We start from the raw sequence: 19,450 nt of genomic DNA, 5'->3' as shown, positions 1-19,450 counted from the left end.
GACTGCGCACCGGTCACTTTTGGTCCAACAGTGACTGGGGTGGCAAGGAGGGATGCTGCCGCCTCGCACAAGTGGTTTTGGAGACAGACAGCACCAGTGGGGGAAATGTCGGGCGGGGGGAGATTAACACCCTTCCTGCTCCTTAAAGGTAACCCCCTCCCCGCCACCGTACTGGCTGAGTTCCAGTTCGTGCACATCCCTACTCGAGGCCCCCATCCGTTTGTCTGCCGTCAGGAAAGAGACGTGGGCTGGAGCATGGAGGCCGGAGACACCCAACTGTCCGCCCACAGGCAGCTGGGTTGTCCTTGTCTCCAGCCTCGCTTTGTCCTTTGGAGACCCAAAAACACGCTTTTAACTTCTGCTGATGTGCCAGGTTTCTCCCAAGCAGGGGAGGCCTCGAATGCCACCTTGTGGAGGTCCCCAGAACTGCAGCCCTTGCTCCTCATTCTTACCTGCTTTGCCACTAGGGTTTTTGATTGCATCCTCTAAAAAGAAAAAAAAGTTACCCAGAGCTGCCCCTTCCTTGCAGAAACAACGCTTCCTGACACATTTCTCTCTCTTTTGTGTTTGAAGGAAGAGTGCAGAATTCCTCTGTGTGTTTTTTCTGGCTCAAGTTTGAACCCTTCTTGAAGGGGTTGGTGGAGGGGGTTCTCAAAGCTGGTGCCCAGAAGGTGTTGGGCGATGACTCCCACCATCCCCTGCCACAAAGGCCTTTGGCTCCATCCGACCATAGTCCAGGGGTTCCTGTTGTGGCTGGGGGCTGAGGGGAGCTGTTGTCCTATAGCATCCAGGGACCCCCAGTTTGAGAAGGTCCTTAAGAAGCAGAGCCTTTGCATATGCACCTGGAAAAGTGTGTGTGTGCATGTGTGTGTATGGCGGTCTTTTAGATATTGAATGTTGCATAGAAAAGAAAGAAAGAAAGAAAGAAAGCAAGCAAGCTGCACACCGGAAGCCTTTAGCCGGTCTTATCCTTGACCCTGGACAATAGTCTCCCTCTCTCTCCTTCAGACTTCATCGTCTTCATCGCCTCTCTGGCTGTCATTGCCGCCGGCACCCAGGGGAACATCTTTGCTACCTCGGCACTGCGCAGCATGCGCTTCCTGCAGATCCTGCGCATGGTCCGTATGGACCGCCGTGGTGGCACTTGGAAGCTCCTGGGCTCGGTGGTCTATGCTCACAGCAAGGTGAGTTTGTGCCCATGCATGGCCTAGGGGCCGGGAAGGCTGTGTTTGGGATGCCACGGCAGAAGACCACTTCCAGCTCTTGGACTCATTTAAACCTCTGGTTTTATTTTTTAAAAACACAACCTTTGGAGGGTTAATTCGAGGCTGGAAGGAGTCACCACCCCTGGCAAGATCAGGGACTCTTCACTCGCCTGCTTTATCCTGGAATAAGGCAATGATGTTCCCTCTGTGTTTGGGGGTTCCACTGTGAAAAGGTCCATCGTGATGATGCCCCATCCTCCCTGGGAGACGGCTGGCCTGCATCCTTCTCCCCGACCCTCCCCACAACTCAAGGCTGTTCACATGGGGCAGTGAAGAAGGTCTATGCAGCCTGACTAGTATGCTGCGTGAACTGTGTGTTCACCCTCTTCCCCTCTCCTTGCCAATACATGGGGCTGCCATGACAGACAGGTCAGATACAGAGCAGCTTCTCTGAAGGCAAACGTTCAAGAGAACACAAAGAATAATCATTGTCTGTGGATGGATTTGGGAGTTCTCTGGAGAAACTAAAAAAAGAAGTTGCCCCAGAGAATTGCCTGCAGTGTTGGGGGTCTCATCGTTCTGGAATTTGTTGCTGTCCTTATTTTATCCTTTTTGGTTATTTCTCATCTGGGATAACTCACCATTTTGTCACAGCCTTGCTTTTCGGAGATGTCTGGTTAAATTTCTGTCCCAGTGAGCTTCTAGAATTGTCATTCTTTGGAGTTCAGGGAGGGAGCTGGGGAGGAGGTTGTTGCATCAGTCTCTAATGGCAGCGAGTGTGCGTCGGAGAAGTTTTTTGGGTAGAGGGTGGCCTTTTTATTTTGCCTGTCTGTTAAGAGACTTCGGGTATTTTTAGCTGCTGTTAGATTTGACAGATTTATTCTTTCTGTTTTTGTTGGATGGTGTGTGTGGATATATGGTGGTCTTTTAGATATTGAATGCTATGTACTGTCTTGGGACCAGCTGGTGAAAGGGTCCATGCAGAGATGACCATTCTCACTTTGCCCAGTGTGGGCAAAGGAGGGGGGCTTCTTTAAGCCCATGCAGCATCTTGCAAGGCATGGACAGAGGGCTCAGAAGTGCAGTCCATCTCGGCGCTTTCCTCCTAGAGAAAGGTCCAGTACTCTGCAGAGGTCAGCGCAGTGGGAAACAGCCCTCACATTGAAGGTTGTTGGGGGGTTTTTTGCCATAGTGGCCCCCACTTGGAAAATAGTGGACATCACCAGCGTATTATCAGACACAGGCCAAAATCCTAATGGTGCACTTGCAGAACAAACCAAGCTGTGATTGTGCAAGAACCTTGCAGAGCTGGATGGAGGGATGGTGCTCTGTGATGTTGCAGAAGACCTTCCTTGGGACTCAGAAGAGGCAGGGCTGTGGAAACGTCTTGAGGGACAAGTGCTATGATTGTAAAGGGGAATCCTCACCAGATTCCTCTTTGCAAGCACTAGAACCAGTCGAACCTGGCACAGTTCAGCTCGAACTCTGACTGGCCCCCCCTTTTGGAGGGCTGGTCCAGTTTGATCTTCAGCCACTCAAATGGGCTGGTTCAAATCGAACCGGGTTCGAGCTCGAACCGATTCTCACATCCCTACTTGGCAATGGCTCTTCATGGTTTCAGGCAGGAGTCTCTCCCAGCCCTACCTGGAGATGCCGCTAAGGGGCCTTCTGCCAGCGAAGAGGGGCTCTTCCACTGAGCTGTGTCTTGTGCTACATCCTTAAACTAGCACAACAGCATTACTCTTGTGCATCACTCATCTGGGCAAACCCCTGACATTGCAGAACTCCTGTACAGCGTCCTTGTGCAAGTGCAGTGTCCATCTGCAAGTGCACCATTAGTCAAGGCGTCAGCCAGTTTAACTCAGAGGGCAAACCCTGTCCTGGCTTTGAAGCCAGTGGAGGAGATGGTGCAATCCAAGGATCCAGCATACAGAAGACAGAGCTACTTCTCATAACATGGAAGGGGTTCCGGTTGTGACCCTCACATGAGAATTCAGTTGTTTTCCAATTCTGCTCCTGTTCTCACTTGTGAAATCTCCGTGGAGCAAAGGTACAATATAATGTGAGCAGTTGTAATAATGATCTTTAGGGATGTGGCAAAACATTTGACTGAATCGATTCGAATTAAAATCAAATTTGAATCAATTCAAATTCTAATTGATTTTATTTATTTATTTATTTATTTATTTATTTATTTATTTATTTATTTATTGTTAAATTTATATACCGCCTTTCATTAAAAACAATCACAAGGCAATTCACATAGGGGGGAAATTAAAACAGGGCTATAAAAATTACACATTTAAAATATTGTGCTAAAATATAAAAACAGATCTAATTAAAAATTTTTTGAAATACCTACATAAACCTACAGACTCAAATCTGCTTGCACAAATCGAATTTGTGCAAATTTGATTCAAGTTGAGGTGAATCTGAATCGATTCGAATGAATCTCATTCTGTACAAGCAGAATCGAGTCAAACTGATTTGAATTGGTTTAGTCAAACCTTTTGCACCTCCTTAATGAGGTTGAGCAAGGGTTCCTCTGCACCAGATTGCCTTTGTGTTCCCTGCGGAAGTTCACTGTTTTTGGTCTTTCTCATGCTGGGCAGGAGCTGATCACCGCCTGGTACATTGGGTTCCTGGTCCTGATCTTTGCCTCCTTTCTCGTCTACCTGGCGGAGAAAGATGCCAACACCGATTTCCTCACCTATGCAGACTCTCTGTGGTGGGGCACAGTAAGTTTGACTCCGTTCGTTGATCTGGCCTGGTCATTGCAAGGATCTTTGCTCTCGGGGGAGGGCAAGGAGAGGAAAAGTGAGCAGACGTGCGAGTCAGTTGGTGGGTGAGATGCTTCACCTGTCAGGTGGAAGGGGAGCCTTCAGGATCTGGGGATGATGCTCTAAAGGCCAAGCATGATTTGAGAGCTGCAGTGCTGCCTTGGACACAGAGACTGAAGTGGTGGGAGTTGGAATGTCGTGCAGAAATGGAAACCGGTGGTACTGGAAACCCCTTGGGGCAGGAGCCTGGGTCTGACTATCTACCTATCTATTTATTTATTATTTTATGTATTTGAAATATTTATACCCCGCCCCTCCAGCACACTGCTGCACAGTGTGGCTCACACAACATTAATACAATAGATACAATGTAAAATAAAAGATGGATAAAGTGAAAAGACCAGGCTGCAACCACATTTAAAATGACTTTTTTTAAAATTAAAAAAAAGAAGTTTCAAATTAAAAGTTATTGATAAAGAACGAAAAACTGAGAACTATAAAAACTAGAGGACTTACCAGATATAAGCAGCAGATAAAACATTAAAAAGCCTCTTTAAAAACACGTGTTTATAATTTTCTTTTTAGTTAGTTGATTAGGTTGACTTAGTATTGTCAGCACTGACTGGCAGCAGCTCTCCAGAGTTCAGACGGGGTTCCCCCCCCCAACCCTACCTGGAGATGTCGGGGATTGAACCTGTGGTTTCAGACTCGGGGATCTTTCCCAGCTCTCCATGGAGGCACTGCCTGGGATTGAACCTGGGATCTTCTGCCTGCACCCTCCCTGCTGGGATGGGGCTGTAACGCGGGGGTAGAACATCTGCCTTGCACCCAGACCGTTCTAAGTACCTAATCCCTGGCAGCATTTCCAGGTGGGGCTGGGAGAGATCCCCCTCTGAAACCTGGAAGAGCCACTGCCAGTCAGAGCAGACGATGCTGAGCAAGATGGACCAACCATCTGACTCGGTCTGCGGCAGCTTTCCCTGTACAGCGCTTGCAACAGAAGATGGAAAGGTGTGTGGAAGCAAATGGCCCTCACGGGGCCTCTTCTCCTCTTCTCCTTCAGATCACACTCACGACTATTGGCTACGGAGACAAGACCCCCAAGACGTGGCTGGGCAGGGTGCTGGCAGCCTGCTTTGCCCTGCTGGGCATCTCCTTCTTTGCTCTGCCTGCGGTGAGTCGTGCCCATGAGACCCGGGGCGGCGGGGCTGCCTGTAGCCAGCCTAGCATTTGGGCAGGGAGCTCATCTGACCCCAAAAGTCCGAAGTGCAAGCAATATTCCGTTATTTGAAAAATATCTGTTTGTTAAAATGGGGGGGGGACATTTAGGGGGGCAGGCCCACCGTAGCTCCCCCTGGCGATGGGCATGCCTCCAGGGGGACCAGACAAATCACCAGAATCCCGAGGGGGGAAACTTGGTTCTTCTTTGCCTGTGTCTGTGTCTTTGAGACATCAGGCTCAGAGAGGGCGTGCGATTGTGTCTTCCGCCCCACTGCTCTGGTTTTCTGTCTCAGGGAATAGAGACATCCTTGGAATTAAGAGCACCTTGGAGCTCATGCTTAGAATGCCCCTGCTAACTGGGCAAAGAGGCACCTTTTACCGTGGTGATTTTCTTTATTGAGCAGGGGGAGAGTAACTGGCCCCATCCAGCCCCAGCACAGCATCCCTCCAGTGACTGTTGCTGGTGTCTATCTCATGTTTCTTTTTAGATTGTGAGCCCTTTGGGGACAGGGAGCCATCTTATTTGTTTATTATTTCTCTGTGTAAACCGCCCTGAGCCATTTTTGGAAGGGCGGTATAGAAATCGAATAGATGATGATGATGATGATGATGATGATGATGATGATGATGATGTTTTCTCTTTTCCAGGGGATTCTGGGCTCAGGGTTTGCTCTGAAAGTCCAAGAGCAGCATCGGCAGAAGCATTTTGAGAAGAGAAGGACGCCGGCAGCCAACTTGATCCAGGTGGGAGATGGTTTGGCCCAAAGACCTCCTTGCCTAGGGCTGAACATATCCTGGGGTTTCATTAAGGGAAAGGGAAAGTCGTGACATCGAGTCGGTGTCGACTCCTGGTGACCACAGAGCCCTGTGGTTGTCTTTGGTAGAATACAGGAGGGGTTGACCATTGCCTCCTCCTGCACAGTATGAGATGATGCCTTTCAGCATCTTTCCTGTATCGCTGCTGCCCAATATAGGAGTTTCCCATATTCTGGGAACACACCAGTGGGGATTCGAACCAACAGCCTCCTGCTCTCTAGGCAGGTTGCTTCCCCACTGCGCCTTTAGCTGGCTGGGGTTTCATTGGGTTTTCGTTTTTCAAAGAGACCAAGTTGCTAGTCCTTATGGTTGAACAGAGGCAGTACCCACTGATGTGTTGGGAGCCAAGGCAAAAACTGCCCAACTTTTTGTTTCCCAGTGGATGATGGAGCCTCCTCATGTCAAACAATATGAGAATAAATTATGCCCAATAAGAGAAACTGTGCAAACATGTATATCTTACAGAGGGCCCAGAACTGATTGATTTTTCTTGGCACAAGAGAGGAACCACGCCTGAGTGGCAAATCATGTGTTTTGCATACCGAAGGCCTCAGGTTCAGTTCCTGGCATCTCTCACTAAATGTTCTCTGAGAGCAGGGCTGGGAGAAAAATCTCTCCCTGCTTGAAACCATGGAGAGCTGCTGCCAGTCAGTGCAGACCACGTTGGGCAAGATATACCAATGGCCAGACTCAGCAAATAGCTTCATAAGAGTGAACCCCTGCTAACTGGGCAAAGAGGCACGTTTTAACGTGGTGATTCTCCTTTATTTAGTAGGGGGAGAATAACTGGCCCTCTCCACCCCCAGCACAGGACCTCCAGTGACTGGAAGGGCAGTACAGAAATTGAATGAATGAATGAATAAGTTGGTGCTAGATCTTTGATGCAGGGCTTCAGATTTGTATCTACGGTCCTTCCCCTGCTTCTGGAATGTCCTGGAATTTCCCATGAACAGTATTTGGGTTTCTAACACCCCAAATGGCCTCAGGACACTTTTTTTGGGGGGGGATGCCCACAATCCAATCCCGCCCTCCTATGCCCCATTGAACTCAATGGGAACTGGCTCACTTGTTGGGGGGGGGGACTTCCCCCTTGCCCCCGACCCCAGACGCTCGTGGCCTCTGTGCAGTTAGCAGGGCTGGTTCCCAAATTGTGTGCCACAAGAAAGCCTCAAGATAGCTCCCTGCCCCAAGAAACCCAAGGGAGACCCCATCCACAGAACAACCCCTTTGCCTAACTAATGTGTGAAGGGTGTCTTTTAAAGAGAAAACATTTTCGGAACAATTTGAACGCTCCCTCCCGTTGCTGCTCCGTCCATCTTTGACGGCTGTTTCTTTCCTCCCAACACACACGCAGACAATTGGAGACAAACTCTTCTGGCTGTTTCTCCCTCAGCCTGGCATTTATCTGGAGCTCAGCGCCTGGGCAGATCCTGGCATATCAGCCTCGTGTCTAGATTGGCTCCCTGCTATTGTAGTTGGAGAGGTGAAACTTCTGCCTCCATCCTTATCTCTCTGGTTCAGAGGACTCCGATGACAAAGGGTGCTCCCCCCTCAGTCTATCTCCTCCTGCCAGCCCGCCCGCTGTCCTGAGGCTTCAAGTTGCTTTTCATCCTCTTGCTGAAAGGCCAACCAGGAACAGTTGAAAACGGACAGGGGGGAGACAAAGAGGACAAGGGCCCTTATTTCTGGCACACAAAGCAATCGCAGAGACACAGCTTTCTGCACTGCATCCCGGCAAGACGCCTCTGTCCTCCCCATCTGATAACTCCGGCCAATTTGGAAGGCCCCGTTCTCCGAAGCAGATGAGAGATGGGGAGATGGCCACACACTTTCTTTTCTCCCAGAAACTAATTCCATGTATACTAACCCCCGCCCCACCGCCATTACAAACGAGAATAGATGAGGGAGGAACAATTCAAAATGTGGAACTGCTACCATTTGAGAACTCCTGGGCTTTTTTCCACACAGCAGGCTTTACAGTGAGTTCGAAGTTGCTCCCAAAAAACTGACGCAAAAAGTCGAATTTGTAACCCTGGACATAGATCGGGCTATGTTTTAAGTAATGTGCAGTGAAAACTCTGAATTGTGTGTGAAGTGCTCCCCGGTAACTTGCAGGGACTTTGGGGGTAAATATGGCCGATATGTGAACTTACACCCTCCATTCCGGAGGAGATGCAAACTAAAAGCCAGGTGTGAAAAGCGCCCTGGAGAGGGGAGGGACAGAGTTTTTCAAATATTGATATAAAATAAAATAAGCCAAGGCTGCTCCCAACTCAGCTACTACCACAAATATTATATACTGCTCTTCAACCAAAGTTCTCAAAGTGGTTTACATAGAAAAATAAACAATACATAAATAAGAGGGTCCCCTGTCCCCAACGGGCTCGTAATCAAAAAAGAAACATAAGGTAGACACCAACAGCAGCCATTGGAGGGATGCTGTGCTGGGGATGGAGAGGGCCAGTTGCTCTCCCCCTGCTAAATATAAGAGAATCGCCACTTTAAAAGGTGTCTCTCTGCTCAGTTAGCAGGGGTCTTAATCGTCTTTCTCCCCCATCCCTTGTCCCAGTCTCGTGTGATTTTTGGCCTATTGCACTTAGAGTAGAATCATAAAGCTTACATTAGAGTAGAATCATAAAGCTTTAGCCTTGAAAAGGGTCTCGGAGGTCTTCGGCCCTCTTCTCAGTGCAGGGAACTGCTGCGGCATCCCTTCCAGCCAGGTGGCCATCCAGCCTCTGTGTGAAAACCTCCAGTGAAGGATAGCCCACCACTGAGCAAGGCAGACTGCCCACCCCCATCAAAAAGCTCTTGCAGTCAGGAAATTCCTCCTCTTTCTAACCTGAACCTGCTACCTTGTCACTTCTGCCCAGTGGTTCTGATACTGCCCTCAGAGAACAGGTCAGTTCTTTCTTCTTTGCAACAGCCCTTTGGCTGTTCTAAGCTGGCTGTCACACATCTCCCCTCGGTCTTCTCTTCTCCAAGAGCTTTCCCAGACAGCTTTACCACGGTTTTCTGCGAGGTTTTACTGCAAGTTCAAAGTTGCCCCCCAAAAACCATTGCAAAAAGTAGATGTTTTCACCCTGGACAGAAATTGGGCTATACTCTAACGCTCAGTGAAAAACCCGAATCGTGTGTGAAGTGCTCCCCGAATGCTCGCAGGGACTTCGGGGTAAATCTGGCCGCTATGTGAACGCACCCCCTCCATTCTGGAGGAGATGTGAGCTAAAAGCCCTGTGTGCAAAATTTCCAGGCTAAGCATACCGAGTTTCCAGATCCCCGATCTCCACTGCCCACCTCTAAACCTGTGCAAGTTCATCAGTATCCTCCTTAAAAATGTGGTGCCTGGAACTGGATACAGTATTCCAAGTGAGATTGGACCGGAGCAGAATGACGTGGAACTTTTACTTCTTGTGATCTGGGAACTCTGCCTCTGTTAATGCAGCCGAAGATTGCATTAGCTACTTTAGCAGCTGCATCACGTTGCTGGCTTAAATTCAACTTGTGTTCCACTAAGATGCCAAGAACCTTTCCACATGCACGCCTACCAAGTCCTTGTGCATTTGATTTTTCTTACCCAAATGCCAGTAGCAGCTTGTCCTAATGAGCCGGCGGGGGCAGGAAGGAGGCACTGCCTGTAGGCTGGCCATTCATCAGATAGAGCTGCACGGTAACCACACAGCTCTACCAGTTGAATGGCCAGCCTACAGGCAGCACAGCTCTGAGGCAGGAGACTGAGAAGCAACCTAAGCTTCTGCCAGGAAGCAGAGGCCACTGTGCCGCCTTTGGTGCCCTCCCCGGTCTCGTTAGGACAAGCCGCTACTGCTAAATACAGAACTTTGCAGTTGACTAGGTTGACCTTTAGACCGTGGGTTAGCAGCCCCAAAGCTGGAGCTCACATGCACAGGAGTGCAGAACTGAGAACTTCCACTTCTGCTTTAGAGTAAACCGCAGCTTCCTGTTATGTCCAGGAAATGATGATGTATGACAACCACAGTGAGTTCATAAACCAGGATCTGAACATAGAAAGTTAAAAGAAAAAGGAGGATGACACATGCCACCCTGCCAATCTATATGCACATGCACTCGTCCAAAGAATTTAAAAACAAAACAAAACACCCTTTCCTTTGAGAAGGAGAAGGTTGTCCAGAAAGGGCTTTCTAGAGACAGCAGCATTATTTCTTGTTGAGGACCTTGGGAACTGGAGTTTCCTCTGCCTCCTAATGGAATCTTGCCTGGGAGAATTAGCAGGAGGACTGGTGAGTGATAGGGACAGACTCTGGCTGCATTTGCACATCACGCAGAAAAGCGGGTTGAATGGACCTGTGGTTCCTCTCTCCCAACCTTGCTCTCCTGTCCACATTCAAACAACAGGGAGAGCATCCTCTCTGCAGTCACTGAGACTGCAGAGAGCAGGAGGAACTGGCCATGCAGGCTTCCTTCTTCCATGAAGGACAGCCCACACAGCCAATCACACTAGAGTTGAGGGAGGGCCTTCCTTCCTCAACCCCGGTTCCAGGAGATGCAGCCTGCAGTTCTGAATTTGCACGACACACAGGCTGTGTCTAGCCTCGGATTGTGGCGACAACGCTCAATACAACCCGAGGGTTCAGATTGTTGTGCCAAATCTGAACCCTTCGTTTCGTCACCACACTGAACCGTATTTCCCCGTGTTTGGACGTAGCACCCATGGAACCTCTGGCCCATTCAACTGTGGTTCTGTGTTAACGTGCCAATGTGGCTTTGGTTTCCATCTGAACTCAAATTCACTGCAAATATTAGCTCCTCTGCTGTCTGTTTTGCTTGGTAGGTTAGCCAGCTTCTGCATATGCTGCGTGTTAGCAGACAAGGTCCATAAAGTCATGTTGGAGGTGGCAAAGTTCCTGGTAGTGGTAGAGAGGAGCAGGAAACAGTGGATGGTTCCTAGGAAGCTGCCTTCTACCGAGTCAGAGCATCGGTCCATCTAGTTCAGTATTGTCTACACCAGGGCTGCTCAACTTTGGCCCTGCTGCAGACCTGGGCCTACAATTCCCATAATCACTGGCTATTGGCTGCTGTGGCTGGGGATTATGGGAGCTGTAGTTCAAAAACAGCTGCGGGGGTGCCTAAGTTGAGCAGGCCTGGTCTACAGTGACTGACAGCGGCTTTCCAGGGTTTCAGGCTAGAGTCTTTCCCAGCCTCTGGAATCTTCTGCATGCCAGGCAGATGCTACAGCCCCATCCCCTAATGAGAATATATTCTCGGCAGACAGCACTTGCACGTGTTTATTATGTATGTATTTATTTATTTATTTATTTATCAAATTTGTACACTGCCCCAAGCTTTTATCTCTGGGCGGTTAACAATAGCATGAAACAAGTTAAAAACATATACAGAAAGCTTAAAACAATTTAACAATTTAAAAATAAACCAGAGCTTAAAACCTTAAAAAAAATTAGGAAGCTGAGAAAGCTTGGGCGGAAAGATGGGTTTTCAGGTGTTTTTTGGAAATTGCCAGAGATGGGGAGGATCGTATCTCAGCAGGGAGTGCATTCCACAGTACCGGGGCAGTGACCGAGAAGGCCCGATTCAGTGTAGCCACCAAACGAGTTGACGGTAACTGGAGACGGACCTCCTCAGATGACCTTGATGGGCGGTGGGGCACGTAGTGAAGAAGATGCTCTCTGAAATACCCAGGGCCCAAGCCATAGTCATGGATCCAAATGCAAACCAGGGCAGACCATTCTTAGTAAAGGGGACCGTTCCTGCTCACTCCTAGAAGACCTGCTCTCTTCCCTTGTGATGAAGTGAGCTTGTTGAGGTTTTATTATTTTACATTATTATTATTTTACATTTATATCCCGCTCTTCCTCCAAGGAGCCCAGAGTGGTGTACTACATACTTGAATTTCTCTTTCACAACAACCCTGTGAAGTAGGTTAGGCTGAGAGAGAAGTGACTGGCCCAGAGTCACCCAGTAAGTCTCATGGCTGAATGGGGATTTGAACTCAGGTCTCCCCGGTCCTAGTCCAGCACTCTAACCACTACGCCACGCTGGCTCTCTTTGGTTTGGGCTTGGGGGTCACCTTGCTTGACCTCTGCTAGATGTAGCACGGTTGAATTCTACTTTCTGTACTAGAATAGAAGGTGGTTCCTCTGATGCATTGAACGGTCTGGTCCATTGACTGCAGTAACTGGATTGGACTGAAATTCATCCGGGTCCAGGCCTGGCTTGAAATGGGGCGGAACTTTGGAAGGCGCAAGGTTTTGCGTTTTGAGCTCCCCCCCATTGTGAATGCCCCTTCCCATCACAAAAAAGTAGGGTCCAGAAATGGTGTTGCCCCCTCCCCTGTTCAAACGAAGCTTCACCGGCACTCCAAGAGGCACAAGAGCGCTTGTGAGAGAAAGAATCCCTGAATCGCATTCTTCTTCCCTTTTTCTTCTCTCCTCAACCCATGCCGAACCCTGATTGGTCCAGGCTGCATGGCGGCTCTATTCGACAGACATCACCCGGGCCTACCTGACGGCCACCTGGTGCTACTATGACAGCATCCTCCCATCGTTCAGGTAGGCGTGAAGTCCAAGGGGTGGGGGAGAGCGTGTGTCTGGGTGTGTTGGTGCTTCCGTGGATGCCGTGGCCCTTTTGGAGGCTAAGAGGCCGGAAGCCGTAGTGCAGGGTTGGCCAACCTGAGGCTCTCCTGTTGTCATTGGACTACAATTCCTATCGCCCCACCACAATTGCAACAGGGGGTGATGGGAGTTGTAATCCAACAACCACCGAAGAGTCCCAAGTTGGCTACCCATACGCTACTAGATGATAACCTCCTGCTTTGCCCTTCTTGGGAGCTGGGGCGGAAGCAAAGGTTTTTTGTCTGACGGGGCCAGCCTGTCAAAGCCGGTTGGCATAACAGAGACTTTTCGGAAGTGCCTGATTCCTTGGCATTTGCTCGCTCCCGTTGCACGCAAACCTTTTAAAGTGGATGGATTAAATGTATGGATTTCTCTTCGCCACCCATGTCCTAAGAATGGGGCGAAGCAATTAATCTGAACTGCGGGGGGCGGCATCTTGTGCGGCTGAGGTCGCCGTGCCTTCATCTGGCATCTGGTAGCCGATATTCTGTAGCTCAGAACTGGGGAAGATGCCCTTGTTCTCTCCAAGTGAGTTTATTCGATGGCCGTTGTGTTCGAGGGGAAATGCCACCGCTGCCACACAGCAGTAATCCACTGTTTTGCTTCTGTGGCGGCTTGTTCTCTCTGCAGACATGTGCTCGTCAAAACGCCCATTGTCACGGTGGGGCGCGAGGGGCAGATTGCAGGGCCTGCTGGGAGGGGAGGGACATCTCTGTGCTTTGCACCCCAAGGCAACACTGACCCACCCCCCAAGTGCAGCACTCCCCTCACTGAGGTGGGGAGCGGCTGTCCTTTAGCTCAGGAGGAAAGCTGAGGTTTGCACTTGGTGGCGGCTGAATGACGCAGCTCTCCGACACGCAGCAAGCCTTGCTGTCTCTCATGGCAGGCAGAGTTGTCTGGCCAGGCGGAGATTTGTTTCGGCGCAGCGTCCATTTCTCGGGGCCCCTCGAGAGGCAGAAGGAACGTCTGCTGTTGCGTGTGCCGATTCCTTCACCTCCCACACCCTCGTAATGCATCCTCATTCCATCCATGCTCCCCCTTGACATGCAATCCGCCCCCCCCCCCCACACCATCGGAGCTGGAAACATGGAGCTGTGAAGATGTGTAGTCTGTGGAAGCTGCAGTGGAGACTGGGGGGTGATTCCAGCCTGGAGGATGACTGGAGGCTGATTCCGGCTGATTCCGGATGATTGGAGACTGGGAGGTGATTCCAGCCCCACCCCCCTTGTGCCAAAAGATGTTGCACCACGTTGCACCACGTCCATGTAGTAGCAAAAATAATAATGCTTCATATTTGCCTGATGCTTTTGAGCGTTCAGAGCACCTCGCCTCAATTATCTTCTTCTTATCCTTACGAGAAACCTGTAAGATAAGTAAGTATTATCCCTAGATTACAGAGGGGCAAACTGAGGCGAAGAGGCTTGTAAGGCAGCCACCTGGTGAGTGGATGGCAGGGGTGCCACAAAGGATTCGGAGAGCGCGGATGTGTGTCCGGTGCAGGAAATAAGAAGTGACTCATCCTAATAAGCCTGTTTTTTTTGGGGGGGGGGGGTGAAGGAGGTACAGCTGCCCCTGCTTCCTGGAGCTCCGTTTGCTCTTCTCTCACGCCTTGCCCGAGAGCTGCACTGCCTGCAGGCTGGCCGTTCATCAGGTAGAGCTGCATGGTTGCAGGCTGGCCATTCATCAGATAGAGCTGCACAGGTTCAGGCTGGCCATTTGTCAGGTAGAAGATAAATAATGCATGCTGGGATCTCCAAGATCAGGCCAACAAGACACATAGGTAATAATTAATTAATTAATTAATGTAATAAATAAATAATAGGAACATAGGAAGCTGCCATATACTGAGTCAGACCATAGGTCCATCTAGCTCAGTATTGTCTACCCAGACTGGCAGCAGCGTCTTCAAGGTTTCAGGCAGGAATCTCTCTCAGCCCTATCTTGGAGATGCTGCCAGGGAGGGAACTTGGGACCTTCTGCTCTTCCCAGAGCGGCTCCATCCCCTGAGGGGAATATCTTACAGTGCTCACACATCAGGTCTCCCATTCCTATGCAACCAGGGTGGACCCTGCTTAGCTAAGGGGACAAGTCATGCTTGCTACCACAAAACCAGCTCTCCTCTCCTGTATACAATGCAATCCCTATCAAACTCTACAATAACCATATAATGAAAAGTAAGGTAAGGTAAAGTGTGCCGTCAAGTCGATTTCGGCTCCTGGCGCCCACAGAGCCCTGTGGTTGTCTTTGGTAGAATACAGGAGGGGTTGACCATTGCCTCCTCCCACGCAGTATGAGATGATGCCTTTCAGCCTCTTCCTATATCACTGCTGCCCAATATAGTGGGGATTCGAACCAGCAACCTTCTGCTTGTTAGTCAAGCATTTCCCTGCTGTGCCACATGAAAAGTAAGCCAAAGAAAATATTTACAGCATAAGATCAGACAAAACAAAAATGATCGAGAAACATATCAATGAAACTAAATGTGTAACACTGGAGGGTTGATAAAGTCCATAGTGGGGAGTGTGATGTGATATTAAACCGATGAGTCCATGCATCTGTGATGGTGACCCGGTGACCATTCGCCACCTCTACTACTTCTGGAAGCCAAACTCTTGCAAGGTACAAAGCTACTCAGGTTAACCCCGCAGCTCTACCTGATGGATGGCCAGCCTGCAGGCATTCATCGAGGGCCCCCTTAACACTGGGACCGGAAGGGGTAGGATGGGAGAGAGCGATGCAAACGGAGCATGGAAGGAGAGGCAGCTGTGCCTCTTTTGGTGGTCCCACCCCCACCCCACTGGCTTATTAGGACGAGCTGCTCCTGCAGGACATGCATATTGTGAGGTGGGTTGCATGTGGAAGTAATAAAGGCTTTGCCTCAGAGGTCTTCTGTGAGCATTGCTCTGTAGCAGGCAGTGCCGCAAGGGCAACCGCTTTCATGCGGCCCTCAGCATTACCCCTGCTAACTAGCATACAATACAAAAGAGGTGCCTTTTTGAAGAAGAGGCTCCTTTCAAAATGGTGGTCTTCTTGCATTTAGCAGGAGGAGAGCGACTGGCCCTATCCAACCCCTGCACAGCAGTTCTCCAGTGGCTGCTGCGGGTGTCTCCCTCGTGTTTCTTTTTAGCCCGAGAATCCTTTTAGGACAGAGGTCCATCTTTAGCCTATGTAAAGCGCTTCAAGATATTTTTTGTGTGGACACAGAGTATATCAAAAAAATATACACACACTTCTCCTGCCATCACACACAAATATAGCTTGGGATTTGCTTCTGCCATTCCAGGCAGTAATAGTTTTGCAAGCATCTAGCTCTCTTGCCCTCGGTAGGCTCCGGGGTGAACTGGCCCATGGCTTCCCTTCCCTGTCACTTCAAGCAGCAGCATTCAGGCCACACTCTGAAGGTTCACTGCTGTCAGCTTTGGGCCTGTTGTTCCAAAGCTGGGGCGCCCTAACCCAGCGCCCACAGACTGCAGTTGGGCAAATGCTATTGGGCGATCCATGACTTGGACAGGGCAGACACCCAACCAAGCAACCGGAAGGATTGTGAGCGACCTTTCTTTTTTCTTTTTTCCCCCTTTTAAGCCCTCCCCTCCCTTTCCTGTCTGTTACATTGATATGGTTTGGGCTTTGGTTTTTTGGTTTCCCGCAATCCCTCTTTCGAGAGGTTTAATTTCTCCATGTTTTTATTTGAACCCACCCCTAGAGAGCTGGTCCTTATGTTTGAGCCCTTGCACCGAGCTCACAACGGAGGGCTCAGGAACTCTGAGGTGAGGAAGTTCCCCGAAGGAGCTCCACCGCCGTATCACTTCTTCACCTCTGGCCCGAAAGCCGTCAGTCCTCCTAATTGCTCAGGGGAAAGGTAGGGTCGACGCTTCCTCCGTGCAAGTGTTGTGGCCCCTAGTGTGTGTCCTCTCTCTGGTGTGTCAGCTCTCTGTCTTGCTTGTGCTGCTGCCCGTCCTGGTTTCTTTGTTTTTCTTGTCGTCTTTCCTTGGCTCTCTTGTTGGATGAATGGCACAGCCAGGCATTTCCCCTTCTTGGAGTCTGCTGCTACCTAAGAACAGCCCTGCTGGATCAGGCCCAAGACCTGTCTAGTCCAGCATCCGGTTTCACACAGTGGCCCACCAGATGCCTCTGGGGAGCCCACAGGCAAAAGGTGAAGAAGGCATGCCTTCTCTCTTGCTATTGCTCCCCTGAAACTTGGATTCAGAAGCATCTTGCCTCTGAGGCTGGAGGTGGCCTGCAGCTACCAGACTAGTAGCCATTGATAGACCTCTCCTCCATGAATTTGTCTAAGCCCCTTTTAAAGCCATCCAAGCTAGTGGCCATCACCACATCCCAGGCAAAGAATTCCACAGGTTAATTATGCACGGTGTGAAAAAGTACTTCCTCTTGTTGGCCCTAAATTTCATGACTTTCAGTTTCATGGGATGACCCCTGGTTCTAGTGCTGTGAGAGAGGGAGAAAAAATTTTCTCTGTCTACTCTCTCTACTCCATGCATCCTGTAGCTGTTGTTGCATTTTTAGTGGGTGTCGCTTTCTTGACTGAGAGATTTGGTCTCTGCAAATGATATTGTCACAGTTCCAGCCAGTCGTCATATGTGCAGTAGCCTCTCAAACAGCAGGGTCTGGAGCCTTCTTCCAATTCCTGAGAACCAGAGCCTTCAGGGCCTGTTTTGCTGGGCTTCATAGAAGGGATAGTTATGGACCATGGATGTTTTGTGCTGAAGCCTCCACAAAGCCGGGAGAATTGGACTTCTCCACGCAACTGTTTTCTAGTGCCAAAGACACTCTGAGAACAGGAAGCAAAGGCCACTTCCTCTTTCTGTCCCGCCCTCTCATGCATTGCGTATCGTCCAAAGGGAAGTGACACACGACACGGCCGGAGGGAAGGTCCCGTAATCTAGACAGGTGACGGGATCAGGCGGAGAAGGGCTTCAGCTGTCAATACAAAAAGGACTAAGTGGGTTTTGAAAACAGGCAGGAAGAAGAAGGGGCAGGGATTGAGAATATGTGGGGCTGGAAGCAGGGCGCACAGTCGATCCTGGATGCCTGAGTTTTGGTGCAGTGAAAATCAATTGTATGTTGACATTTCCATGATGACAAATGGAAATTACCAAAAAAAAGTCTTGAGACTTCAACAAAATAATAATCTGCAGGTCTCGGTAAAGGTAGACCTAATGGCAGATACAACAAACGGGATTTCTGTTGGCGGTGATCAGGGTCTCCGTTGGCTGGCCCTGTCCAGGTTCCCCACCTCGTCTCCATTGCAGACTCTGCCTCTCTCATTTCATCCTCTCTTTTCTCTCTCCTCTCCGTTGCCTCCCTCCACTCCTTTTCCTCTGCCTCCTCTTCACCTCCCATCACGTCACCATTTCCAATTCATTTCCGGAAGCTGGAAAGAAGATGAAGCCCCACCACCCCACAAGTGTTTACGCCTAAGGTAACCTTTCTCTTAGGGCTGCTGGGTCAGCTCCTTCCCCCCGCCCCCACCAAAAGAAGCACTGGCACGGTAGGTTTTTCTCCCGAAGCACTCCTTTATCTGCAACAAATCCTGGGAGAGAGGTATTCGGCGGGGGCGGGGGCTGTGTCTTCTGGGGTGGGGAGCATCCAAGATGGTACAGAGAGACTATGGAGGAGGGACCTAATCACGTTGTTGAGCCCAGTGTTTAAAACACAAGGTAGTTCTGTTTTGTGGGAATATTGCTTGGTTGAAAACTATATCTTCATGTAACACAGAGGTTTCCCACATTGGGTCAGCAGGTGATGGACTACGACTCCCATCATCCCCAGCCTTTGGCCTTTGTGACTGGGGATGATGGAAGTTGCAGTCCAACTACTGCGCATCCAGGACTGGGACTCCTTAGTTTAATGTATCAGCCTACAGATATTCAATTGGGATTCTTCCTAACCTGAGATGGGTTCTCCCAGCAATGCTAATGCCTTTTTCCTCTTTAGATCTTAAAAAAATAGGTGGGGGGCGGGCAAAAAGGAGGAGGAAAATTGGTAGGAGAGGCAGGCATAAGAAGTATAAGAAGATATAAGAAGTAAAGTAGATCCCACAAATGTACTTCTGTGAAGAACTAAGAAGCTCTCTGTATATTTCCCCCCTACCTAGTCAACAGTAAGTTGCGATCTTTATTTCATAGGCATCAGCCATGGCAATTTTTTTATCTCTTTCCCCGTATAAACCACTTTGAGAACCCTTTTTGTTGGGAAATGTTATATAAATATTAATAAGAGGAGGAAAATCCCTTTTTCACAATGTACTGGCCATGACGCATACATGCGCCATCGAAAAATGGGGAGCATATTTTGGCTTCAAAAAGGATCCTTGCAAAACCAGCTTTCCTGCTCACACCTGGTTCAAAACAGAACCTTCTCTAGGGCGCTTTCCAGATTGCACACTACCACAGTAGCGCAACGTATCTCTTAAGTGTGCTTCCGCACTGCCTGCGGTGTCGCTGCACTGTAAGCAAGATGCCGCTCACATTTCCGATGCCTTCTTTCGGATTTTGTTGCTGCATTAGAGCCCTATGACGTTGCATATACGTCGTAGGAATGTAGCTGTATTTCCTCATTGTGGCTTACAATGGATTTTAACTGCAGTTTTGAATTCAGCACACTATACGTTGCAGTTCACACCACCTTTTGCGATGTAAGGCTCGCTATATGGAAATCACCTAGGAGGCAGCTTATTTGGGCTTAGGAGTTAGCATCTCCTGGGATCAGAAAGGAGATGAGGTTCTTTTGAGCGATCCTTCTACTGGACCAGCCTTGGGAGCTGTCAGTTGCTGTCTGGTAGCTCAGAATGCCCCAGGATGGG

The 19,450-nt window shown here is 49.5% G+C and overlaps 1 protein-coding gene across 4 annotated transcripts in view; it reads left to right on the top strand.

Moving 5' to 3' along the window:
* The window catches only part of KCNQ4 (potassium voltage-gated channel subfamily Q member 4), a 111,343-nt gene that overhangs the window by 76,865 nt on the left and 15,028 nt on the right, over nt 1–19,450 (top strand). For 2 of the 4 annotated variants that reach the window (XM_053268853.1, XM_053268856.1), the window contains 7 exons: nt 1,009–1,184; nt 3,818–3,943; nt 5,049–5,159; nt 5,855–5,950; nt 12,476–12,564; nt 16,331–16,486; nt 18,020–18,067. In XM_053268853.1, coding sequence (XP_053124828.1) covers nt 1,009–1,184; nt 3,818–3,943; nt 5,049–5,159; nt 5,855–5,950; nt 12,476–12,564; nt 16,331–16,486; nt 18,020–18,067 — 802 coding nt within the window. The remainder of the gene's footprint in view (nt 1–1,008; nt 1,185–3,817; nt 3,944–5,048; nt 5,160–5,854; nt 5,951–12,475; nt 12,565–16,330; nt 16,487–18,019; nt 18,068–19,450) is intronic. The other 2 variants (XM_053268854.1, XM_053268855.1) reach the window with 2 other exon arrangements.

Source organism: Hemicordylus capensis, chromosome 7, assembly GCF_027244095.1.
Source record: "Hemicordylus capensis ecotype Gifberg chromosome 7, rHemCap1.1.pri, whole genome shotgun sequence".
Taxonomy (NCBI): Eukaryota; Metazoa; Chordata; class Lepidosauria; order Squamata; family Cordylidae; genus Hemicordylus; species Hemicordylus capensis.
The sequence above is the reverse complement of the archived record's forward strand: the minus strand, read 5'-3'. Positions and strand labels throughout refer to the sequence as shown.